This window comes from Danio rerio, chromosome 6, assembly GCF_052040795.2.
Source record: "Danio rerio strain M-AB ecotype USA chromosome 6, GRCz13ab, whole genome shotgun sequence".
In the NCBI taxonomy this organism is placed as follows: Eukaryota; Metazoa; Chordata; class Actinopteri; order Cypriniformes; family Danionidae; genus Danio; species Danio rerio.
This window is the reverse complement of record NC_141026.1, coordinates 16,807,027-16,834,459: the sequence shown is the minus strand read 5'-3', so window position 1 is coordinate 16,834,459 and position 27,433 is coordinate 16,807,027. Positions and strand designations below refer to the sequence as shown.

The window sequence follows — 27,433 nt, the reverse complement described above, 5'->3', positions numbered from 1 at the left end:
CTCAAAAAGCAGTAACTATTGACTTGCAAGACAATCAACAAGGACCTTAGACTGAGCTAAAACATCTGTAATATTCTTCTTTATTAAAAGAGGAGATATCCCTTTAGACTTTGCTTGCTTGAAGACTGTTTCAACGCTGGTTCATGAAGTTTTGCTGGAAAAAAAAAAGTTGAAGGTCATGATGGTTACGTTTAGAAATTGATTTCTGTCATCATCTCCTAAGAAACAATACCTGACTCCTGCTCCTGGCATTTGCTGAAACCACTCGTGCTTTAAGATGTCATCTACAGTGATTCTCTTGGTTGGATCACAAATCAGGCACCTCGAGACCAAATCCTGGAATGCTGCAAGTGTTCACAAGAGAGCTGGTTAGTTACTGAGAGTTTCATGCTTGAAAATTGGTTTTGAAACATGTAGCTTGCGTTATGAAAAGGAGTGTGTGTTTTACACGTTGTGTGTTGTTAATGCCATTGTGTTATTGGTCCTGTAGTGTTTTCTTACCACTGGATATGCCGAACGGAAAAGTCAGACTGCAGTTCTGCATGTCTTCTAGTGATTTAAAGGGGTAAAAGCCACACATCGTTTTGTACATCAGGTAGCCCAGCGACCACACCGTTGTTGGGTCCGCCCGATATGTTAGGGTTGCAACATACTCTGGTGGGCAGCATCCTCCTGTTCATAAATATACAACACATATTCAGCTTAAGCATACATTTCAACTTATCAATTTCATATTAATATACACACAAATCCAAATGCAACTCACCAGTAAATCCACCCACATAGACACTTTTAAGGAGTTCACCACAGCCAAAGTCTATCAGTTTGACTTGTTGTGTCTCGGTGTTGATCACACAGTTGTTTAACTTGATGTCACGATGGAAGACACCTCTGTCCAGACAGTGCTTGGTTCCGAGCAACACTTGGTACAACAGGCCTCGTGCCTCAAATTCCTTCATTGGCCTTTTGCGACTGATAAACGTGAGCAAGTTCTCGCTGGGTTGTGAATACTCCATGATGAGTATGTACCGTTGTTCCTCATCAAACCAGTCTATCATGTGCGCAACGTAAGGGCTTATCGGCTGTTGATTTAGCAGCAGGTTTAATGCCACTTCTGCCAACATTGGCTCGTAAAGCCCAGGCTGGAGAAAATAGTTCAACAACAGAAGGTTAGGTATGTTTCAACATCACATTGCACTTGTATTATTTGGATTTAAATATGTGCATTATGTTTACTGCCAACTTACAACTGTGATATACTGGTCTGTTTTTAACTTGTTCACGAATTTGATGGCAACCTGCAAAAAAGAAAATGAAATAAAAGATGTTAATGAGGGGTAAACTTCGGAAATTAAGAAATATAGACATGAAATGTGAGCACTAATATGTATTGAACCTGTTGCTGATTTTGTTTGTGGATCCCCACAAACACATCACCGAAGCTTCCGCTTCCAAGCTTCTCTCCAATTTCATAAACTGCAGAAAATGGAACTGCAAAAAAGCACAAAAAGTCAATACTTTTACCAAAAAAAATAATAGAGTTGTGTCTAACTTTACACCACAGTCCTGCAGAGATTAGTTACAACTTCTAGTAATAAATCTACAGTTCTTAAATAAGTTTTGAAAATCTAGAGTTTTTAAATTAAGTCGCAATCTTGAGCATGAGTTTGAGCAGGCAAAATTCTGTCTGACTTAGCTGTGAAAAGGGTGATAAAACAAAAGATGAACAAGATAAAACAAGTTGACGTGACAGGTCACATTTTATCTTCTATTGCTCTCACGTGTTCACTTAGTACAAATTAGCAGGTCAGAGCTTGGAGTCTATGGAGTGAAAAGTGCATTATAACCATGGCTTAAGCCTGAAAAGACTTGATTGGTCTGATCTGATTTGTCGAATTAAGGCTGAAGCTAAATTGTAAATGGATGTTTGAGTGTGTTTATATTTGACATTTATAATCTTTCGTAATAGGAGTAAATATAATTAAATTTTGAAGTTAAGACAAAACCAAAAAAACAAACAAACAAACAAGAAAATCACTTTCTTTGCAGTCATATTCCAACAGGGAATTAGGAAAATAATAAAAGTGGATCAAGATTATTTGTACAGTACAGATGTATAAATGTATAAATACACAAAGTTCCTAGGAAAAATAAAAACAATCAGTAAATGAACAAGAAAAGTTAAAACACTCACGATTAGATGGACCTGGCGATGCAGTGGTTCTCAACCATTTTTTATCTCCAAGACGTTTGTGCTTGGGAGCAGCTCGAGCAATCTTGGGCAAAAAAGGCTGTGAATCTTCTGAGGAATTGTCTGTCTGATCATCCAGATCAAATTTAACTACTGGCTCAGGAATCGGTGAATCAGGCTCTGCAACAGGTGGACGTGGCTCAAAAATGGGTGGATCTGGCTCAGATGTTGGTGGATCTGGCTCAGGACTGGGTGGGTCTGGCTCAGATGTTGGTGGGACTGGCTCAGATGTTGGTGGGACTGGCTCAGATGTTGGTGGGACTGGCTCAGATGTTGGTGGGACTGGCTCAGATGTTGGTGGGACTGGCTCAGATGTTGGTTGGTCTGGCTCAGATGTTGGTGGGTCTGGCTCAGATGTTTGTGGATCAGGCTCAGGAATGGGTTGGTCTGGCTCAGATGTTGGTGGGTCTGGCTCAGATGTTGGTTGATCTTGCTGAGGAGTGTGTGGATTTGGCTTTGAAGCAGCTGAACCTTTGTCTGTCTGTGGATTAACCACATTGTGCTTCTTGTGTAGCCACAGTTTTTTAAAGAATGTATAGACACTCCTCTTCTTCTTTGTTGTTGTTTTTTCTAGAAATCCCAGACACAAAAAAAGTTAGAAAATGTCACCCAAAATCAGAAGTCATATACAAAGACTATCTACCAAAAATAAATCAATTTTATCATTTTAAAACTAACAAAGATACCATGAAGTGCATAAATAAATACATGACTTTAAAGGGTTACTTTACAAGTGTGAAACAGCAATAAATTGACATTATGCTCACCTTTAGCTGGCTCTGGATTGGCTGGGTTAGCTTCAGAGTTTGCTGGCTTATTGCTGGTAGGACCAGAATGAAGATGAGTCTGATCGTCTACAGCCAAAGACTTAAGACCGGACAGAACAAGCTGAAGATCACTCTGATCGTCTACAGCTAGAGGCTCATGGCTGGACAGACCAAGCTGAAGATCAGTTCGATCGTCTACAGCTAGAGGCTCATGGCTGGACAGACCAAGCTGAAGATCATTCTGATCGTCTACAGCTAGAGGCTCATGGCTGGACAGACCAGACTCAAGATGAGTCTGATTGTCTACAGCCAGAGACTTAAGGCCGGACAGACCAAGCTGAAGATCATGCTGATCATCTACAGGCAGTGACTCGAAGCTGGACAGAGCAGGCTGAAGACCAGACAAATCTTGTACAGATGTTGTCTTGAAGTTAGATGGGCCTGGCTGTGGACCCACTGGTTCTGTGTCAGACGGAGGCTGAAAAGGAAACACTTTACTGCCTCGACGTTGACTCTGATTGGCTTTTTGTACAGTCAGCCATATGTTCTTAAAGAATGCACAAAGCCTGCTCTTCTTGCTTTTTGGTTGAGTTTCTGAAAAGAACCACAAAGATTGCCAGTTACTACAATTACTTTCTTTAACTTGAACTAATTTATTGAATATTTTACAATAAACATTACATCACCTTATGTGTGTGTGTGTGTGTGTGTGTGTGTGTGTGTGTGTGTGTGTGCTGGTATGTCGATGTTGGAGATGGCGTAAAAATACTTGAGAAGGTTGTCTTTCTGTACGTATGTTCCTTTTTGTCGAAGGTTTGTGAAGGTGAAAAAGTCTCGGTGACCTTTCATACTTTTCGTGTGTGTGTGTGTTTAAGGCATTGTTGAGCAATCAGTTTGGATCTAGACACGGATCATGATAAACATGATGCAAAAAATAATATTTGTGCAGCATATGCTATATAGGGTTACTTGACACAAGTATGTAAAACAGCATATAAACACAAGGCTCACCTTCAGCAGGCTCTGGATTGGCTTTGTTTCCTTCAGAAAAGTTTGATGGCTTGTTGCTGGATGGACCAGGTTGAAGATCAGTCTTGTCGTCTACAGCCAGAGGCTCGATGCTGGACAGACCAAGCAGAAGATCCTGCTGATCGTCTACAGCCTGAGACTCAAAGCTGGACAGAGCAGACTGAAGATTATCTGTTGATGGGCCTGGCTGTGGACCCACGGGTTCTGTGTCAGACAGAGGCTGTGAAAAAGACACTTTATTGCCTCGACGTCGACGCCGATTGGCTTTTTGTAAAGCCAAACATTTCATTCTGAAGAAAGCACACAGGCTATTCTTCTTGTTGTTTGGTTGTGTTTCTGAAAACAATGACAAAAAAAGATTTCATGTTACAATTTTCACCTTCTCTTATTAGTAAAACACTTTAATGATAATTATAATTTCAAGTTGTGTGTGTGTGTGTGAGAAGGGTTAAAGATATTTATTTAGTTTGGACACTGAATATAAGGATCAGAATGAACAGGAACCACAAAAATTGTACATTATATACTATAAAATATAATATTTAAATAATACTTATTTAAACGTTGTATTATAATACTTATAATGATTATATATATATATATATATATATATATATATATATATATATATATATATATATATATATATATATATGTGTGTGTATATTACATATCTATTGATGTTATGTTGATGTAATTTTCTAAGCCCATTTACTACGTTTAATCAGAGTAGATCTAAGATTGTCATTGGAGTTTCATCACTGCTCTTTTTATTTTGAACAGCTGAGAAAAACAAAGACACTACAATACATTAAATTAAATAAATGCTTACTAGTATTACATAAAAACATACAAATTATTTTTTTATAAAATTACTTTTAGCTTTTTTTATTGTGAATGTTACCGACATCAACAATGCATGACTAGACATAGTTATTGTGTATTACTATATAGCATTGACAGATTTTAGTTTCCCAGTCAGCATCTATTGTTGTCATTAAAATATATTTTTACATTTAAAATATAAAGGGATTGGTAAGTCTAATTACTCAAACTTCTTTGAGAAAAGCCTATAGGCTGCATTTAGTTTACAGTTTTAACTCGGGTAAAAAACCATAACTATTTCAGTTTTTATTTTATATTTCTTAAGACAACATTTTAAGGCTCCAGGAGTCTCCTGCATATTCACAGTGGTTCCTTGTTGATGTCCGTAAGTTAAACATAATACGGAAACAGAGGCGCCAGGCCAGGTTGGGATGTCTGTAAATGTGGGCTGCCTACGAGCTCAGATGTAATTTGACATTTCGCTTAAATTATGAATTACGATGCTGGCGTCCATGTTGGATTTCTGAACATAGACATTGTGCTTGGAGAGTACGGTAGGCCTATCAGACTTTTGAACACTAATAAATATGAACAAGAATTTACCTGTTGAGCTGTTCGCCATTGATGTGTCAGTAGAAGGCAAAACTGGCATCAAAGAAACGCGGTAAAAAACGCAGTGAACTGTTTTTTTCTCTCGCTTTCGCTCGATTACCGTTCAAGTGTGCAGTTTTCTGATATTCTGAAATGTTCCTCGGCCTCGGTGACGTCATGGAATCCGTGGAATCTTTCGAACGAATTTCGTATAATGCGGTCAAGGCTGTTAATTGAAACGTCACTGACATTTCTGACATGTTTTCCTATTGTCAGCAAAGTGGAGAAACTTCAACTCTATTATCAATAATCAATATTTATAATATAATATTGATATACAATTAATCAATAATTAAATCACTAAGTTTTTGGTTGGGTTTTTAGACTTATTTAAATAAAACGTTATCAAGGAAACAACTCTTCAGTTTAAAATATATTATTTTAAAAATATATTAGTCAGAATTATTAGCCCCCCTTTAATTTTTATTTCTTTATATATATATATATATTTATATATATATATATATATATATATATATATATATATATATATATATATATACATATATATATATATATATATATATATATATATATATATATATATATATATATATATATATAAACTTTACTAAACACACTAAATTAACAAAATGGACATATTTGTGGTTAACAAAGCATAATCAAAACAATATAAATATAATTTACCCTAAATGATTTTTAAATAATATAACTTAATTTTACTTGTATCAGCTTTCACTTTCAAAAGGACAGCTTATCAGTGGTATTTACTGCAATGATTTGTTGATCATCAAATTTATGTCATAAACAAAAAGGAAAGGTACTTTTTTTTTTTTTTTTTTTTTTACAAAAGTGTTTTTTATGCATGCACACATGCACAGATATACTTGTTTGTTGGTTTTAGTAAATTGTGGGGACATTCTATAGGTTTCCATTATATTTATACGGTATGACTGTATTTTCTATTGCTCTACCTCAATCCTTACAAGAAACTGTGCATTTTCACTTTATGTAAAAATCTCATCGTCTTTTGAAAAGCCAGAGAAGGCATTTAACAGATTTTTTTCAGTGCTTAAAGTCAAAATGAAATCAATTTACTATTCTTATTTCTAGATGTAGATTTTAGTGCTCCTAATCAACAATGTATCTGTGCACTTCAGTATTTTGTAAATTTGTATTTGCTCTCATAATTCTTTCATTAATTTTCCTTCAGCTTAGTCGCTTTATTCATCAGGAGTTGCCGTAATGAATCGCTAACTTATCCAGCATATATTTTACTCAGAGGATGCCCCTCCAGCTGCAACCCGGTACTGGGAAAGACCCATACACTCTCACATGCACACACTTGCAGTACACTACAGCCAATTTAGTTTATTCAACTCACCTATATACTGCATGTCATTGGACTGTGGGGGAAATGGAGCACCCAGAGGAGACCCATGCGAACACGGAATGAGCCTGCTCCATGATCAAAGTCCACATACAAATACCAACTGACCCAGTCGGGACTCGAAGCAACGTCCTTCTTGCTGTGAGGTGACAGTGCTAACCACTGAGCCAGTCTGTCACCCCACTCTCATAATCTTTAATCAAATTGGATGTTTCCTCCTCTCTTAAAATGACTTTTCTTCACTTTTGGTCACTTGGAATGCCTTTAAGACGGGACTAATGGTTCTTTAATGTGGGGCTATCAGACCGTGTCTCATTCTGCACTGCGTTCATACAGTCATCAATTTTTCTCCATTTTGTTTGCAACATCCATCTTTCAACAATCCAATCAGTTTCCAAAAGACAAGTCATCCACCACCCTACTTATTTTGTTTAGATGTTTGTCACAATATGGGGAAAAAACAACAATCTTTACTTCTTTTCATGCTGATTTCCCTAAAAATGAGAATTGCCATAATTTATTTAACTTGCGTCTTTTCAAACACATTCTGTTTAAGAAAGAATTAAATATTTTAAAGAATAATAGTAGCTGGGGCGTTATGGTGGCACAATGGGTAGCACAGTCGCCTCACAGCAAGAAGGTTGCAGGTTCGAGCCCCGACTATGTCAGTTGGCATTTCTGTGTGGAGTTTGCATGTTCTCCCTGTGTTCGCGTGGGTTTTCTCCGGGTGCTCTGGTTTCCCTCACAAGTCCAAAGCCATGAGGTACAGGTGAATTGGGCAAGCTAAAATTGTCCATAGTGTGTGTGTGTGAATGATGTGAATGGGTGTTTCCCAGTGATGGGTTGTGGCTGGAGGGGCATCCGCTGGATGGAACAAATGCTGGATAAGATGGCGGTTCATTCCGCTGTGGGGACCCCAAATTAATAAAGGGACTAAGCTGAAAAGAAAATGAATGAATGAATATTGGTTTCTAACATTTTGATTTCTACTGATTTCCAATGGATCAACTTTGTATTCAGCTGAAGAAATAAACAGATACATGTTTAGAGTTGCACAGTGATGTGTAATAGATGATAGATTTTCATTTTTGGATGGACTGTCTCTTTGCCCATTTTCACTATTGTTCTGAACTACACTAACTGCAGCCAAGCTCATTGTACAACTTTGTCACATTATATAAAGTAAATCTTTAATTATATACATTAAAATCCACTTTTCCTGAAAATCCTTGATCATAAAAAGTGTTCAGCTTTTTTCTCCCTATAATACACATTCTCACATGTGTGTTAAGTGTCCAAAAATAAAATGTTATTATGGTAAATGTAACGGAGTAAATGTAAAATGTAAATAAGTAAATGTGCATCATTCCAGAGTCCAGAACTGTCCTTTATTAATTGCACTCACATTTTAATAAATGACAAAATAAAAGTAGATCACATGCAGAATATGTATTAAACAATAGGCCCAGCTTTGCACTTGTGCTCTACACAATGATGAGAAAGTTTGAACTAATCCAGTCTCAGTTTCAGTGTGGAACATTCTGACATGTGCAAGCATTCATACACAAAATCCCTTTTTCACAATAAAAAACTACAATAGTAATCCAAAATCCTTTAGATGCTTAATTCAGGTAAGAAATTTTATAAAGAGTCAACAGCTGAACCTGAGGAAAGACATCATTTAAACCAAAAGACACTGAGAAACCATAAAAAGGATTCAACTTTGAGTTAAACACAGGTTTTTGTAAAAGGTGCTAATGCCCTCTGCTGGACAGAACATAAACTGCTCCTGTATTTTTTTAAATAGGGCTCTTTTCACTTCTTTTTCTTCTTCTTCTTCCCCTCCTTCCCTTTCTTTTGCAATTTTCCTCCTTTAGTTTTCCCTTTCTTGAGAATTGCCTGTTCTTCACTGGCTTTAGCTGCTCGTGCTCGTTTTTTGCCCAGAGGTGTCCGGCTGTACCATGCTTACAAGTACACACAATATAATATCAGTTGAAGTATACACATAACTTGAGCTCAATACACCAACATCGTTATCCATCATCATCATTTTGGAATTATAAGGATTTATCTGACATTTTTTTCAATCTTGAGTCATTCAAATTTTCCTATTTTGTGGCAACTATACAAAACATTACATGATTTTAGAAGTGCACATTTGGAGCTTTTTTATTTTATTTAGCTACAACATTAAACTCAGCACTTTGAATGCACACAATAGAACCAACCAGTATCATCTCAGAGGCCTGTTGAGTTATTTTACCCAAAAGATGCAGTTACACGTCATCACTATGGAGATGATTTACAGAGTCCCACTCTAGGCCAAATTTCAAATCCCCTGACTTTCACTGAATAAAAAGCTGAATTCTGTGACTTATAATGCACAGAAACACAGACAGATGTTTTGTTGAGGAATGAGCAGACTAAACTGCCACAGGCAGGGGGCTGGATTTCACTTAATTGCTAGTTGACAAGTGGGAAGGAAGTTTTTAGGAGAATAGCCTAATAACAGTCGAAATGGGAAAAATGTAATATAAAAAGAGATTTAGAAAGGGGATTTAGAAAAATGACATTTTGTAATTGAAAACCCTAGATTTAACATGCATTTTTTGTTAAAGTTGGTAAAAATTAGTTGCATAGCTTTAATTATTTTATACACACACACACCGGCCATTTTATTAGATACACCTTACTAGTTCTAGGTTGGACCCCTCTTTTTACCATCAGAACTGCCCTAATTCTTCGTGGCATAGACTCAACAAGGTACTGGAAATATTCCTCCGAGATTTTTGTCCATATTGATGTGATAGCATCATGCAGTTGCTGAAGATTTGTTGGCTGCACATCCATGATGTGAATCTCCCGTTCCATCACATCTCAAATGTGCTTGATTGGATTGAGATCTGGTGACTGTGGGGGCCATTTGAGTACAGTGAAATCATCGTCATGTTTAGGAAACCAGTCTGAGATGATTCACGCATCATGGCATGGTACGTTATCCTGCTGGAAGGTGCCATCAGAAGATGGGTACATCTAGGCTGTGACATTGGCATGATGCTCAATTGGTACTAATGGGCCCAAAGCGTGCCAAGAAAATGTCCCCCACACCATTACACCACCACCAGCAGCCTGAGCTATAAAGACAAGACAGGTAGAATCCATGCTTTCATGTTGTTGACACCAAATTTTGACCCCACTATCTGAATGTTACAGCAGAAATCGAGACTCATCAGCCCAGGCAATGTTTCTTCAATCCTCTATTGTCCAGTTTTGGTGAGCCTGTGTGAATTGTAACCTGGGTTCCTGTTCTTTCCTGTGTGGTGTTCTGCTGCTGTAGCCCATTCACCTCAAGGTTGGATGCGTTGTGCGTTTAGAGATGCTCTTCTGCATACTTCGGTTGTAACGAGTGTTCATTTGAGTTACTGTTGTCTTTCTATCAGCTCTGGCATCAACAAGGCATTTGCACCCACATAACTGCCACTCACTGGATATTTTCTTATTTTCAAACCATTCTCTGTAAACATTAGAGATGGTTGTACATGAAAATCCCAGTAGATCAGCCGTTTCTGAAATACTCAGACTAACCTGTCTGGCACTAACAACCATGGCACGTTCAAAGTCACTTAAATCACCTTTCTTTCCTTTTCTGATGCTTGGTTTGAACTGCAGCGATCTGACGATGTCTGTGTAACGGAGTCCAGCTAGTAAGTGCTGTGCAGGTAAACGTCACTCCTCTGACCTCCTAAGGTGCTCTAGTGACAGACGCTAGGGGCCATTCTTCCTCATTTTGATGCTCGGTTTGAACTGCAGCAGATCGTCTTGATCATTTCTACATGCCTAAATGCATTGAGTTGCTGCAATGTGATTGGCTGGTTAGAAATTTGTGTTAACAAGCAGTTGGGCAGGTGCACCAAATAAAGTGGCTGATGAGTGTACTGTATATATATTATAGTAGCTGCTTTCTGTCTTAATCAGAATAATTAAACAAATGATTCTTAAACCTCTGAATAACTGCAATATTTATAACTTTCTCATGCATATCAGTGTTACATTTTGGTTCAACAGTAATTTTGTTTTAACACTAATGACTGAATTATTAAAAATTAAATTATAGCGTAATACATTTTATAATAAGTGAATTATTTATAAAGAAAGAATGAAATTGTTTGTGTTTCTTGAATATTAAGGCTTTAATTAATATTTAGCAAGATAAGAAAACCTTATAATCTCAATCTGAACAAAAGTATCTGGATGCAGCCTTTATGATGCAAGCTGAGATTGCATCACTCCGCTATGCAATGTCAGACTCAGTGCACTAAATGGAGCGAGTGATGTCACTGTGATGGGTAGGGTTAGGGGTGGGGTTAGGTGAGCGCATTAAAAAGCATTGGATGCAGCTCAAATTGCACTGCACCGAGTCTGCAGCCAGACCCCTCTCAAACTGAAAGGGATTTTTTAGGTATCCTGTTCTATCTGCATGTTTCCTGCAATCCTCACTTGACTTTGAAACTGTACATTTAGATTTTCAGTCATTTTATTTCATTTAGCATCCTTTCTGCTATCATAAATGCAAATATCGCTTATAATGCAGATAAAACCTTATAATTTCAGGGTGGTGATAAGCGCTCCCCCAGCAAACATTAGAAACTCTCTGACCTTAAAGCTCTCTTCCTCTTCTTTATAGACAGGGTCTTGTCTTGCGAGAGGAGGGATGAACTCCACTGCAGTGAGGGGTCTCTTGGCCTGCAGCTCCAGGCGGTGGGGGATTAGGATGGTTTGGATGGCCTGAAGAATGTGTCCCTGTGTGTAACCATCAGTAACTTTAGCTAAAGAGCTCAGGTCCAGTTTAGGGTCCAGTAGAGCACCGTGTGCTTGAAGCAGTTCCTTCCACAGAGCTGAACACAAAAGACACATTAGTTAGCTTTAGCTCTTATGTTTTAGTGTAGAAATTTAAAGTATAATTGGTTAAAAGGCCAGATGTGCTACTTTGGTATCTATTTCAAATAAAAAGATGTGTTTTTTTATACACACAGTAATATAAAGTATTAGTAAAATAAAGTACACAGCAAATAAAGTATCTATTTTAACAGTAGAACCACCCGAATCAGTCATGTCATGTTCTGAATACAATAATATTCAAAACTTCTTGAGGGTTTGGAATAAAGATTTTAGTGTCTTTTAGTATATTTTATGATCTTTTTAGTAACGTAATTAAATAAAAGTTGTTAGACCTCCCCGAATGTGTTTTAATTTAGAAATCCAGCAACAATCTATTTTATTTCAATACAGTTTTGCACTTTACAGCACTCTGAAGTTATCAAAGACAACCATATGCAGCCACTACTGGAATTCAAATACATGAAGAAGATAAATAAATTGACCTGTTATGGTAGGATAAAAATAAACCTTGAAGACTAAATGAAAATTATAATGAATGAAAATCTTTTGTTGCTAATCACAGTTGTAAATTATAAGTAGATCATTATTTTGATCATTAAAAAAAACTTGTATATGTTGGATTAATTAATGAAAACCCACTATTAATTTTCATAGTAAAACATTTTTGAACATCTACAGAAAAAGTATTGCATATGGTGAAGTTGACTGACAGTAGAAACAGTATGGCACAACTGTTTTTGGTTCTTCATACTTTATTTTAAGATTAAATTTGAACTATTAACTATGCATTTTGCCTAAATCATTTAGTAATTTACAAGGGATGCACATTATGATCATGTAGAATATGTACTTTATAAGTATTAATAAACAGTAAATATATGTTAAAAGTTCATCCAAAAATTAGATTTTTTTTTTTTAGTTATCCACTTTTTCCAAACACCAGTTTAAGTTTCTTTCTTCTATTAAGCACAAAGAAAGACCAAAGAAGGTAAGGAGGAAAAAAGAAGAGAAAAACAGCCATTGATGTCCAGTTTTTTTATTCCCACTATGGATATCAATGGCTGTTTCCCCCCCCAACATTTTTGAATGTAACTTATTTTGTGTTCAACAGAAGAATTAAAATGTATACATGTTTAAAATCATTTGAGTGTGAGTAGACAGAAAGTACAAAAATGTTCACTCTTGGGTGAACTCTCTCTTAATAACAACCATGTTAATAAACAAGAAGTTAACAGTGAAAACTGGTCCCTATACTAAAGTGTTACCTAAAAATGTACTAAAAGACTAAACTATATAAACATTTCAAATGACTTCAAGGCACTACATTTGTTTTAGATATGTTTCATTTAAACAAATTTAGTACACTGAAAAAATAAAAATGGTCCATGAACACCTTTTTTGCTAATTAAATAAATATTATTTGTTATTATTAAATAAATAATATTATATAAATGTTTGTTAAATACATTTGTAAAATGTATTCAAGGTTCAATAATGATAATAATGTAAGGATTATCAACAGTCTTTTTCTGACCTGTACTAAGTAAAAAGGACTTTTTGCTGCTTGTTCTAACTACAATTTAAAAATGAGCTAAATCAACACAATTCTTGAGATTTAAGCTGAAGAGACAACTTATTTGTTTTTTGTTTAATCTCCTTATATTTGTCAAAACATTCATCAAAATGTTATTTTTTGGCTTAGTCCCTTTATTTAATCTAGAGTCAGCACAGTGGAATGAACCACCTGTGAAAACAAATAAGGTACCTTAATAATTTTGTGCTGGGACAAAATAAAGGAATTGTTTTTTTTTCACAATGAACATGGTTTATGTATTCATACATGGAACATATATAATATATAAAAGATCACATTAAATGTTGTGGGTGCGTGTTTAGGCAGAGCAGAGCATTAATTTGGCTTTGGACAGATAAGTTCGACTCATAACATTTTATGATATTTTATATTATAATATTTTATTATTTATATGGTAATCCCCTGAGAGGTTATCAATTTTTACTTTTTATTTTTGGTGTTTTCCTAGGTTGAGTGCACCGCCGGGGTTGCATTTCTGGACCAACAGTTCAGCTGTGCACCAGTGGTATCAGCTGCTTAAAGAGGCTTGACTCTTGGGAAAACACAGAAGAGTTAGGTAAGTTTAGTCAGTGGGACATGTGGGTTAGTTAGGGGAATATTTGATTATGAGCCGATTGCTTATGTCCGAAGTTTAGATCTAAGTCGTAAGTATTCATTAGTACTGTATTTGGGTAAGTTTTTTCTAGTCTTTTTGGGATGATTCTGTTGGAAAATATTGTTGGTTCTCCGTTGGGGAACCTGTTGGCTGTCATGGCTGATGGGAGACCCTCAGAGAATGAAATCGAGCAGGTGATTTTGTAAGCAATTTAAAGTTGCTACCGAAGTTTAATGAAAAAGATCCTGATGCTTTCTTTTCTTTATTCGAAAGTGTAGCTGATGAATGAGTGGGGCCAAGTGCTGACCGTACAATTATGTTGCAGTCGGGGCTTGTGGGAAAAGCTCAAGAGGCTTATACTGCGCTTTCAGTGGAAGATCGTAGGGATTGTGAAAAAATAAAATCTGCAGTTCTAAAAGTGTTTGAATTAGTTTCTGAGGCGTATCGTATACATTTTCATACTTAGAAAAAAATGATAGACAAACTTATGTTGAAGTCCTTTGCGAATTGGCTACCCATTTCGTTTGCTGGTGTTTAACCTCTAATTTTTGCACTTTTGAGCGGTTGCGGGAATTGATCCTTACTGAAAAGCTCAAGAATATTGTTTCAGAATTCATTTCCACGTACATTAATAAAAATAAGCCAGCAACTGCGAGTAAGGCTGCTGTATTAGCCAATGATTTTGTGGTAACGCATAAAAAGTGGATGAGTGATTATCAAATGAATAGGGGCAGGAATGATCCTACTTAAGAACTGAGATTAAATATTCAAAAACCTGAGTTTAAAGCAAAGAAATTGTTACATGTACCATCAAGACCCATTCCTGATTCTGTGTGCCATTATTGTTTTGATGAGGGGTATTGGAAAAAGGAATGTCCTGTCCTAAAAAACATACAAATGCGTGAAGGTTCAAAACCGCAAAATAGTTAATCTGTTTTATATACTGATTTTGTTCACCCTGAACTGTGTTTTGGGTAAACATTTGGTGTGACTGTTTGGGTGAGTGGGGTTCATGTTTGATGGTGGTCTTTTTGTGTCTTTTCTTCTCCTTAAATGCTTTCAGGATCCGGTTTGCTGGAGGAGGGAAGATTGGGCAGGTAAACTGTAGAGCCTGCATGATTGTTGATTGGTGGGTGGTTCATCTTACCTGAGACCCATTTTGTGGTGCCTATAAAGAATACAACATTTGACTTGTATATTATAAGGTCACATAGATTAATTTTCAGGCGCAATTGCGACCATAATGGTTGCAATTACGAGCCCTGATATTTGTTTGCTGGCAATCGGACCATGATTGAAAGTGTATGCATATTAGCGTATGGGTGCAATATGTGTATGTCATAGACACAGTGTGTTTCTTGGTCTGGCCACTTTTATAAGGTGTCCACCTGTCCAATTACTCGTTAACGCTAATTTTTAATCAGCCAATCACATGGCAGCAACTCAACGCATTTAGGCATGTATACATTGTCAAGATGATCTGCTGCAGTTCAAACCGAGCATCAGAATGAGTAGCTGGAAAAAGAATTTAAGTCATTTAATTGAATGTGACATGATTGTTGGTGCCAGATAGGCTGGTCCAAGTATCTCAGAAACTGCTGATCTCTAGGGTTTACTAGAATGATCTGAAAAAGAGAAAATATCCAGTGAGCGGATTGTTTGAGAAGTGTGAGTGCTCTAAATCGGGCTAAGGCGTGGATCAGTTGGCCGGCCCTGGCCCGGTTGGAAGAGGTGTGCCAGAGCATAGTTCACTTGGGCTCAGGCACGGTACACTTGTAGTGTGACGTGACTTTAAGGGACTGTTTGATATGGATGTATTAATAATTATAACTGTTCAATGAACGCAAACTGTCGTAGATTATTAAAGACACAAACCCCTCACTGCACGATAGCTGCATCTTCAGCAAACCCCCTAATACCTGCAGCACGAGGACTTTGATTGTTTATGAGCATCAAAAGTGGCTGATCTGTGAGGCAAAATATTTGACTGCGTGTCACTGCATCTCAAACCACTAAAATGATATAACTAAAGAAATCTCTACTGTGCTGAGCGAGAGCGCTTCTTTTCTGTTAAACTGAACAGCGCATCATCGATGACGTAAGCGTGCTCAGGCTGTGAGTGCGGGTTGACGGGGGATACAGGAGGGGAGACAAATGTGCCTCGGCCCGGTTTAAGGCAACTGTACATAGTGTGAGTACACCCTGAGGCTACAATTGGCACAGACTCACCAAAAATTGAGCAATAGTAGATTGGATACACGTTGCCTGGTCTGATGAGTTTTGATTTCTGCTGCATTCAGATGGTAGGGTCAGAATTTGCCATGAACAACAAGAAAGCATGGATCCATTCTGTATTGTATCAGCAGTTCGGGCTGGTGGTGATGGTGTAGCGATGTGGGGGATATTTTCTTGGCACATTTGGGCCCATTAGTACCAATTGAGCATTGTGTCAACGCTACAGCCTCAGTATCAATCCAATAGAGCACCTTTGGAATATGATTGAACAGTAGATTTGCATCATGGATGTGCAGCCGACAAATCTACAGCAAACACATGATGCTATCATGTTAAATGAACCAAAATATCTGAGGAATGTTTCCAGTACCTTGTTAAATCTATGCCAAGAAGGATGAAGGCAGCTCTGAAGGCAAAAGGGGTCCAACCAGGTACTGGTAAGGTGTACCTAATAAAGTGGCCAGTGAGTGTATAACTTTTATTTTATTTTTTTAAATGTTAGCCACCACCAACATTTTTTATGTTTTGTTTTTGCGGCTCTTTAAATATTTTCTGCTAGGAATATGTGATAATATTACATATAAAAATAAAAAGTCTGTGCACTTAAACTTGATATTTCTGAAGTTTATTTCTTTTAAATAACAGTTTTTAGCATTACTAAACTATTAAAGCTGTAGGTTCAATTGGGCTGAGGACAAGTGCAATGACAGGGTTTGTACATTTGTAAAATGTTTTTTAATAAAGGAAAACAAATCTGAGATCGAAATGAATGACATATTCCTTTACAATACAACTGACAGAAATTAACCATCAGTCCATTTTTGGGTTGAAATAGTTTTTATTCACTTTATTTTATTTTACAGACAGATAATGTATGTTTCTGGTAAAATGTGCCATATGCAATAATGCAGAGACATGTTAATACACATCTGTCAATCAATTTGGTGGCTGGGGGAAACCGCACTCTTACGTCACGTAATGGTGGGCCTCAAAATAACTGGGATTTGAATTCTATTTTAAAGAAAGAAATTCTTTTTTCCGATGTCCATGTAACTCTACATCTAATGCTCATTAATTGTTTTTTTGTTGTTGTTGTTGCTTGTTTCTTTTGACAGGCCCCTGTCGTTATAATAAAAATATCACAACTGTCAACGCGTCAAGTATAAAAGCGAAGGTGCGCGATGCGGCGCCAGGCGAAAGTATAAATCAGCCTTAAAATGTTTGTTTGTTTTTTCCTGTAGTTCATTAGTGCATCTAACCTGTATTCAGCACTGTTCAATTTAAATAATTTTATTTTACCATAAATTTTGTGATTTTTCATTTTCTCTCCTGTGTTTTTGATATTGTGATTATAGTTCTTAAATTTAATACTTAATTTTCTTAAAGACTTAAAAAGTCTTAAATTTGACATGATGTCTGCAGAAACCCTGTTTTCATCATTGGTGCCCTTTAACGAAATTTAAAACAAAACATTTTGTCTTTGTCAATGAATGAAGGTCAGTATTGCAGTATTGGTTCATTATCTTTCATCATGGATGTATCATCACTGAATAAACATTAAGCATTCATTTTGTTAAATTATGTTTTTCTAACCCCACAGTGTCTGTGACATTCTGTGCATATTTTCACGGCACCTGTAATATGTACGGTGCTTATTTGACATAATTTTCTACTGTGCCTGAACAGATAAACAAAAGATTATACCTATTAAGAACTCTAAAAAGTCAGACTTTCATCTATTTGTAGTGCAGAGACAACACTAAACTTTTTTTTTTCTTGGAATAACGTATATTTGTATTATAAGTCATTTGAATTTTCATTCAGTTTTATGAATGAACTGGTTTAATAAGAGTAAAAACAAAACCTTTGAAGAAACAATAACTAAAATATATTTCATCATATCATCTTCAAGATATAAAAGATAAACAGTAAATACTTCTTAATTTGAAATAAATGTATTGTGTCCAAACTATGTTTCAGCATCAAATATTTTGTAGTTGTAAATATTGCTAATACAGATTTTCTCAATTGCTTTGGCTCAATTCTTGATTGAAATTTTTATTTTTCAAAACAATAAGTTTAGATTTCTGAACAATTCATTTATTCTTCACATCAGATTGGCATTTCTTATTGATTGGCAAATCGTTCTGTTTGTAGTTTGGACCAAAACTTTTTACATATGGCTTATTGATCAAAACTGATGAGTTGATTCTGATTTAAAATGTCAAACTCTTCACAACTTTTCGAACATTTTTTATCGTGTAAGCCATCACACTCAAAACAATTCATACAATTATTAAACATTTGAATACGCACATTTACACCATACATACAATGTTTGCAATGTCAATAAAAGTTTGACCGTTTAAATGAGAATTGACTCATTAGTTTTGATCAACAAGTCATATGCTATTAGTTTTTGTCTAAACTACAAACAAATGCACTTACTGTCTACACACAAGCAACAATAAAAGCAAAGCTTACAGTTTATTTATTTATTATTATTATTTTTTACAATCGCTATTTCGATACATGTAACAAGTTTCCTAAACTCTTAACATGGTTAGCACAACATCCATCTTTGTAGGCTATACAATTAACACATTTATTGTTGCTTTGATACAAAATGCATACAGGTAACACCAATTGAAAATGCTTGAACTACTTTTACACACAAGCTTGACCAAGACCAAAACAATGTGATTTTATAGTCAAGTTTACAAATGCTTTTACAGTGTACGTCAGAACAGATAACATCATGTTCTAAACAGAACTTATATAGGCTAAAGTCAAAGTGAACAGCTGTTCATATTGTGAATTGAAACACAAATATATTCCCTGTATTTTATTACAACTTCGGTGCTTTTTCCGTTTGGATATCTTACAGTAATGTCATTTTGCAAATATAATTCAGTGTCTACGTTTTTTTACATAAACTGTACATTTTATAAGCTACTATGGTTGTTTATTTTTTGTATTGAATTTCTGCAGCAAAAGAAACAAAATGCCTGCAAAATGTAGAGAGGCTTCAAAGATAAGAGCAGGCCTGACACATAAAACAATGCAGTTTCAGTGTTTTTTTTTTTTTTTGTTCAATGTGTTATGATTGACTAAATGTTTCTGTTGGAAGAGAACATGTGTTAGGCAAAGTGTATTGTGTTAGTTTATTATTGTATTTTGAACATTAGCTTTGGGGTTTAGTTTACAATGTGTGAGTTTGAATATGAAAATAACCGTTTTGCAAATTGTTTGTTTTAGGTGTTGGTGTGTTAAGAGTTTAAAAAACTAGTTAAACGTGTTGAAAAAACTGTCATATGGCCCATTTCCACTGAGTGGTATGGTACAGTTCGGTACGCTTTTATGGCCTTTTCTACTGTCAAAAGGCGTACCGTACTGAACCGTACCATACCAGTTTTTCGGCCCCCTTTGGAAAGGGTACCAAACACCAGAAAGGATAGCAAAAAAATAATAACTGAATGACAATAAAAGAGCCACTATGTTTTAAATACACAGCCGAGAGATCTTTTACAGCGTAAATATATATACATATAATAACGGGCCATGGTTATCCTGGGCTCAAACAAACCTTGTCGTCATCTGGATAATAAGCCACAATGCCAGAAAAGAAGAGCAGATTTACCCTGTGCCCCTTAGTTTTTTACAAGCCAGTCTGAAGCTTGAGCGGTTTCGTAAACTTCTTAAGCTGATGATAATAACGTGAGCTTGATTACTGACGTGCTTTTGAAACCCGAGACTGAAGAGTGAAAAAACAAAAGAGAAGCTGGGAAAAAGAAGCACATTTTTTTAGCAAATGCGAACAAACTGCCATGTTAAAATCAAATCAAATCACTTTTATTGTCACATCATTAGCAACACGTGTGCTATGATAAGTGTAAAGCTCAGGTGCTGGCTCCAGACAGTGCAAAATACAGATAGTGCAAATACAACAACAGTGAAAAATACAGACAGTGCAAATAAAATGACAGTGCAAATACAACAATAGTATCTGGATGCAGCCTTTACAATGCAAGCTGAGACCCCTCTCAAATACAATGACAGTGCAAAATACAGACAGTGCAAATACAATGACAGTGCAAAATACAGACAGTGCAAATACAATGACAGTGCAAATACAACGACAATGTAAAATTGACAGCGATATATACAATGAATAGGTGTCCACATAGTTGTAGGCAGTATTGTTTCAAGTATGGATTGGTTAAAGTGCAGTGCATGCTACATATTGATGGTGTGCAGTGAGGGGTATAGAAGAGTCTGTGTGTGGTGTGTTAAGTGTTCAGTGTTTAACTATTATCGTCATCTTTTAGACTATTATGAACTAGTTATAACAGAGGCTACATGTGCTGCTGAAGATTACAGACTCAGATGAGAGGTTTGCTCTGACTGTGGGACTATACAGAAGTATTTATGTGTATAAAGTGTCTGTTTTGTGAGAAGTGCTTGTCATATTATATGTAAACGACCCGTATAGCTTTACTGTAGACATTTTCTCGAGTGAAAATGACGTCGACTGAAACTTTCTGTCATACACCACGCCCACCAAAAGGGTACCCTTGGTAGTAGAAACGCACTCCTGATAAAGGTGACCCGTACCGACCCGTACCATACTGTACCAGTCAGTGGAAACTAGCTAATAGTGATTGTAAAAAAAACCCTGTAAACCAATAAGAAATGCTGCTCTGAAGTGAACAATAAGCTAAATGTTCAGAGATCTAAACTTATTGTTTTGAAAAATATTTTTTTTTTAAATAGAGCCAAAGCAATAGAGAAAAACTAAAACAAACAGACTAAGTAGGAAAACCCTAATAAAGACAACTTGTGTGTATGTGTGTGTCCCTTGTAAAGTTAATGTGATTGGGACAAAATGTCAATTAAATGTTAATTACGTGATGTTAACAATATACAAAATACAGTATGGTAAATAATGTACAGTATAAAATCATTAGGTCTATAGTAAGCACGTGTGTATGTGTGCTTGTACATTTTTACCATGTTCTGTGCACAAATTTGTACTCAGAAGTGAGATAAACCTGGCACAAACCTCAATTTGGAGATATTGTCATTAGTAAAAACTGTCGAAAATTTTTTTATATTTAATAACTGATGTCACTCAAATAAAATAAAAAAATATGGCTTTATTGAGGAGCTGACCGATACAGTCATTATAATCTCACATCAAAGTTTTTTTTTTTTTTTTAGACTTTTCTTTCTTCGTTCTTTCAATTCTCAGGTTTGTTGACCATCAGCTTGGTGAGTCTGAGTCCTTTAAAGGGATCGTTCACCAAACATTCAACTAGCTGTTAATTTACACCCCCATGCCAACATTTTTAGCTGAATCTGAGGTCCTTAGTGATTCATGTAATGGAAGTTACTAATAGTTACTCTTTTTGTTTCGCGACGTTGTGTAGATCAATGCTGCCAAGACCAAACACATCAACATTGCCATATACATAATTAATTATCCTACTAAATCTCTCAGTGTTGTCATGAAAGAAATATAAAGTTATTCACCTGCTATGTTATCAACTACTTGGCGCAAGTGATTTGGTTACTGTTGCCTCAACATTTAAATGCATTTTAGTGCTACAAATCTTTTCCCTCCTCCACCCCAGCTCCACCTGTTTAGATCTGCTATGGGGGTTACATGTGTTTGCGACAGCAATGTGTTATATTCAGCAGGGAACGACATGAAGGACCGCCTGATGGCCTGGAGCTGGATTGTTACTGGCCAGATCAGGCCGGTTCAGTGTGTTATACAGAATGCGGATCCTGGATACGACAACCATTATAAACATTTAAGATTACACTAAGAGGCACAATTACATTTTTAAATTACTCCTATATGTATACAGCTGAAAATATTCTAAATCATCTCTTGCACAGACCATTTCGCTGTATAAGAAGTGTACCGTCAGGAGCCACTATTGATTTGGATTTGTTTGGATGTCTCAAATCTCAAAAAGCAGTAACTATTGACTTGCAAGACAATCAACAAGGACCTTAGACTGAGCTAAAACATCTGTAATATTCTTCTTTATTAAAAGAGGAGATATCCCTTTGGACTTTGCTTGCTTGAAGACTGTTTCAACGCTGGTTCATGAAGTTTTGCTGGAAAAAAAAAAAGTTGAAGGTCATGATGGTTACGTTTAGAAATTGATTTCTGTCATCATCTCCTAAGAAACAATACCTGACTCCTGCTCCTGGCATTTGCTGAAACCACTCGTGCTTTAAGATGTCATCTACAGTGATTCTCTTGGTTGGATCACAAATCAGGCATCTCGAGACCAAATCCTGGAATGCTGCAAGTGTTCACAAGAGAGCTGGTTAGTTACTGAGAGTTTCATGCTTGAAAATTGGTTTTGAAACATGTAGCTTGCGTTATGAAAAGGAGTGTGTGTTTTACACGTTGTGTGTTGTTAATGCCATTGTGTTATTGGTCCTGTAGTGTTTTCTTACCACTGGATATGCCGAACGGAAAAGTCAGACTGCAGTTCTGCATGTCTTCTAGTGATTTAAAGGGGTAAAAGCCACACATCGTTTTGTACATCAGGTAGCCCAGCGACCACACCGTTGTTGGGTCCGCCCGATATGTTAGGGTTGCAACATACTCTGGTGGGCAGCATCCTCCTGTTCATAAATATACAACACATATTCAGCTTAAGCATACATTTCAACTTATCAATTTCATATTTATATGCACACAAATCCAAATGCAACTCACCAGTAAATCCACCCACATAGACACTTTTAAGGAGTTCACCACAGCCAAAGTCTATCAGTTTGACTTGTTGTGTCTCGGTGTTGATCACACAGTTGTTTAACTTGATGTCACGATGGAAGACACCTCTGTCCAGACAGTGCTTGGCTCCGAGCAACACTTGGTACAACAGGCCTCGTGCCTCAAATTCCTTCATTGGCCTTTTGCGACTGATAAACGTGAGCAAGTTCTCGCTGGGTTGTGAATACTCCATGATGAGTATGTACCGTTGTTCCTCATCAAACCAGTCTATCATGTGCGCAACGTAAGGGCTTATCGGCTGTTGATTTAGCAGCAGGTTTAATGCCACTTCTGCCAACATTGGCTCGTAAAGCCCAGGCTGGAGAAAATAGTTCAACAACAGAAGGTTAGGTATGTTTCAACATCACATTGCACTTGTATTATTTGGATTTAAATATGTGCATTATGTTTACTGCCAACTTACAACTGTGATATACTGGTCTGTTTTTAACTTGTTCACGAATTTGATGGCAACCTGCAAAAAAGAAAATGAAATAAAAGATGTTAATGAGGGGTAAACTTCGGAAATTAAGAAATATAGACATGAAATGTGAGCACTAATATGTATTGAACCTGTTGCTGATTTTGTTTGTGGATCCCCACAAACACATCACCGAAGCTTCCGCTTCCAAGCTTCTCTCCAATTTCATAAACTGCAGAAAATGGAACTGCAAAAAAGCACAAAAAGTCAATACTTTTACCAAAAAAAATAATAGAGTTGTGTCTAACTTTACACCACAGTCCTGCAGAGATTAGTTACAACTTCTAGTAATAAATCTACAGTTCTTAAATAAGTTTTAAAATCTTGACAAGTGCATTATGACCATGGCTTAAGCCTGAAAAGACTTGATTGGTCTGATCTGATGTGTCGAATTAAGGCTGAAGCTAAATTTTGAATGGATGTTTGAGTGTGTTTATATTTGACATTTATAATCTTACATAATAAGAGTAAATATAATTAAATTTTGAAGTTCAGACAAAACCAAAAAAACAAACAAACAAACATGAAAATCACTTTCTTTGCAGTCATATTCCAACAGGGAATTAGGAAAATAATAAAAGTGGATCAAGATTATTTGTACAGTACAGATGTATAAATGTATAAATACACAAAGTTCCTAGGAAAAATAAAAACAATCAGTAAATGAACAAGAAAAGTTAAAACACTCACGATTAGATGGACCTGGCGATGCAGTGGTTCTCAACCATTTTTTGTCTCCAAGACGTTTGTGCTTGGGAGCAGCTCGAGCAATCTTGGGCAAAAAAGGCTGGGAATCTTCTGAGAAATTGTCTGTTTGATCATCCAGATCAAATTTAACTACTGGCTCAGGAATCTGTGAATCAGGCTCTGCAACAGGTGGATGTGGCTCAAAAATGGGTGGATCTGGCTCAGATGTTGGTGGATCTGGCTCAGATGTTTGTGGATCAGGCTCAGGAATGGGTGGGTCTGGCTCAGATGTTGGTGGGACTGGCTCAGATGTTGGTGGGTCTGGCTCAGATGTTTGTGGCTCTGACTCAGGAATGGGTTGGTCTGGCTCAGATGTTGGTGGGTCTGGCTCAGATGTTGGTTGATCTTGCTGAGGAGTGTGTGGATTTGGCTTTGAAGCAGCTGAACCTTTGTCTGGCTGTGGATTAACCACATTGTGCTTCTTGTGTAGCCACAGTTTTTTAAAGAATGTATAGACACTCCTCTTCTTCTTTGTTGTTGTTTTTTCTAGAAATCCCAGACACAAAAAAAGTTAGAAAATGTCACCCAAAATCAGAAGTCATATACAAAGATTATCTACCAAAAATAAATAAATTTTATCATTTTAAAACTAACAAAGATACCATGAAGTGCATAAATAAATACATGACTTTATAGGGTTACTTTACAAGTGTGAAACAGCAATAAATTGACATTATGCTCACCTTTAGCTGGCTCTGGATTGGCTGGGTTAGCTTCAGAGTTTGCTGGCATATTGCTGGTTGGACCAAAATGAAGATGAGTCTGATCGTCTACAGCCAGAGACTTAAGACCGGACAGACCAAGCTGAAAATCACTCTGATCGTCTACAGCTAGAGGCTCATGGCTGAACAGACCAAGCTGAAGATCAGTTCGATCGTCTACAGCTAGAGGCTCATGGCTGGACAGACCAAGCTGAAGATCAGTTCGATCGTCTGCATCTAGAGGCTCATGGCTGGACAGACCAGACTCAAGATAAGTCTGATTGTCTACACCCAGAGACTCAAGGCCGGACAGACCAAGCTGAAGATCATGCTGATCATCTACAGGCAGTGACTCGAAGCTGGACAGAGCAGGCTGAAGACCAGACAAATCTTGTACAGATGTTGTCTTGAAGTTAGATGGGCCTGGCTGTGGACCCACTGGTTCTGTGTCAGACGGAGGCTGAAAAGGAAACACTTTACTGCCTCGACGTTGACTCTGATTGGCTTTTTGTACAGTCAGCCATATGTTCTTGAAGAATGCACAAAGCCTGCTCTTCTTGCTTTTTGGTTGAGTTTCTGAAAAGAACCACAAAGATTGCCAGTTACTACAATTACTTTCTTTAACTTGAACTAATTTATTGAATATTTTACAATAAACATTACATCACCTTATGTGTGTGTGTGTGTGTGTGTGTGTGTGTGTGTGTGTGTGTGTGTGTGTGTGTGTGTGTGCGCTGGTATGTCGATGTTGAAGATGTCGTAGAAATACTTAAGAAGGTTGTCTTTCTGTACGTATGTTCCTTTCTGTCGTAGGTTTGTGAATCTAGACACGGATCATGATAGATGCAAAAAAGAATATTTGTGCAGCATATGCTATATAGGGTTACTTGACACAAGTATGAAAAACAGCATATAAACACTAGGCTCACCTTCAGCAGGCTCTGGATTGGCTTTGTTTCCTTCAGAAAAGTTTGATGGCTTGTTGCTGGATGGACCAGGTTGAAGATCAGTCTTGTCGTCTACAGCCAGAGGCTCGATGCTGGACAGACCAAGCAGAAGATCCCGCTGATCGTCTACAGCCTGAGACTCAAAGCTGGACAGAGCAGACTGAAGATTATCTGTTGATGGGCCTGGCTGTGGACCCACGGGTTCTGTGTCAGACGGAGGCTGTGAAAAAGACACTTTATTGCCTCGACGTCGACGCCGATTGGCTTTTTGTAAAGCCAAACATTTCATTCTGAAGAAAGCACACAGGCTATTCTTCTTGTTGTTTGGTTGTGTTTCTGAAAACAATGACAAAAAAAGATTTCATGTTACAATTTTCACTTTCTCTTATAAGTAAAACACTTCAATGAAAATTATAATTTCAAGTTGTGTGTGTGTGTGTGTGTGTGTGTGTGTGTGTGTGTGTGTGTGTGTGTGTGTGTGTGTGAGAAGGGTTAAAGATATTTATTTAGTTTGGACACTGAATATAAGGATCAGAATGAACAGGAACCACAAAAAATTGTACATAATACTATTGTAAATAGTATTATATACTATAAAATATAATATTTAAATAATAATTATTTAAACGTTGTATTATAATACTTATAATATATGTTTATTACATATCTATTGATGTTATGTTGATGTAATTTTCTCAGCCCATTTACTACGTTTCATCAGAGTAGATTGTCATTGGAGTTTCATCACTGCTCTTTTTATTTTGAACAGCTGAGAAAAACAAAGACACTACAATACATTAAATTAAATAAATGTTTACTAGTATCACATAAAAACATACAAATTATTTTTTTTTATAAAATTACTTTTAGCTTTTTTTATTGTGAATGTTACCGACATCAACAATGCATGACTAGACATAGTTATTATGTATTACCATATAGCATTGACAGATTTTAGTTTCTCAGTTAGCATCTATTGTTGTCATTAAAATATATTTTTACATTTAAAATATCATATAAAGGGATTGGTAAGTCTAATTACTCAAACTCCTTTGACAAAGCCTATAGGCTGTATTTAGCTTACAGTTTTAACTCGGGTAAAAAAACCCATAACTATTTCAGTTTTTATTTTAACATTTAAGGCGCCAGGAGTCTCCTGCATATTCACAGTGGTTCCTTGTTGATGTCCGTAAGTTAAACATAATACGGAAACAGAGGCGCCAGGCCAGGTTGGGATGTCTGTAAATGTGGGCTGCCTACGAGCTCAGATGTAATTTGACATTTCGCTTAAATTATGAATTACGATGCTGGCCTCCATGTTGGATTTCTGAACATAGACATTGTGCTTGGAGAGTACGGTAGGCCTATCAGACTTTTGAACACTAGTAAATATGAACAAGAATTTACCTGTTGAGCTGTTCGCCATTGATGTGTCAGTAGAAGGCAAAACTGGCATCAAAGAAACGCGGTAAAAAACGCAGTGAACTGTTTTTTTCTCTCGCTTTCGCTCGATTACCGTTCAAGTGTGCAGTTTTCTGATATTCTGAAATGTTCCTCGGCC

At 36.6% G+C, this 27,433-nt stretch overlaps 2 protein-coding genes across 2 annotated transcripts in view; both read right to left on the bottom strand.

The window, feature by feature from the left end:
• drc11 (dynein regulatory complex subunit 11) overlaps positions 1-27,433 on the bottom strand; it is a 174,938-nt gene that overhangs the window by 14,124 nt on the left and 133,381 nt on the right. The window lies entirely within an intron of this gene.
• On the bottom strand, positions 58-27,433 carry pimr197 (Pim proto-oncogene, serine/threonine kinase, related 197). The gene is made up of 21 exons (XM_087256231.1): positions 27,280-27,433; positions 25,855-26,208; positions 24,908-25,501; positions 24,168-24,710; positions 23,570-23,664; positions 23,421-23,471; positions 22,940-23,315; positions 22,675-22,845; positions 22,406-22,517; positions 21,944-21,987; positions 11,531-11,769; positions 8,835-8,838; positions 4,030-4,383; positions 3,019-3,612; positions 2,195-2,821; positions 1,397-1,491; positions 1,248-1,298; positions 767-1,142; positions 502-672; positions 233-344; positions 58-154 (listed from the first exon to the last, which is right to left on the bottom strand). Exons 1-21 carry the CDS (start codon positions 27,326-27,328, stop codon positions 142-144), a joined length of 5,025 nt encoding a protein of 1,674 aa, XP_087112357.1. The 5' UTR covers positions 27,329-27,433; the 3' UTR covers positions 58-141.

What these genes read in the sequence shown, in the direction of transcription:
- pimr197 (XM_087256231.1), bottom strand. Translation starts at nt 27,328, where the DNA reads ATGCCAGTTTTGCCTTCTACTGACACATCAATGGCGAACAGCTCAACA. An exon ending in ATCGCCAGGTCCATCTAATC is followed by an intron (nt 1,492 to 2,194) that starts GTGAGTGTTTTA and finishes GCTTTTTTGCAG; the next exon opens with TTCCATTTTCTGCAGTTTAT. An exon ending in CTATGTGGGTGGATTTACTG is followed by an intron (nt 673 to 766) that starts GTGAGTTGCATT and finishes ATTTATGAACAG; the next exon opens with GAGGATGCTGCCCACCAGAG.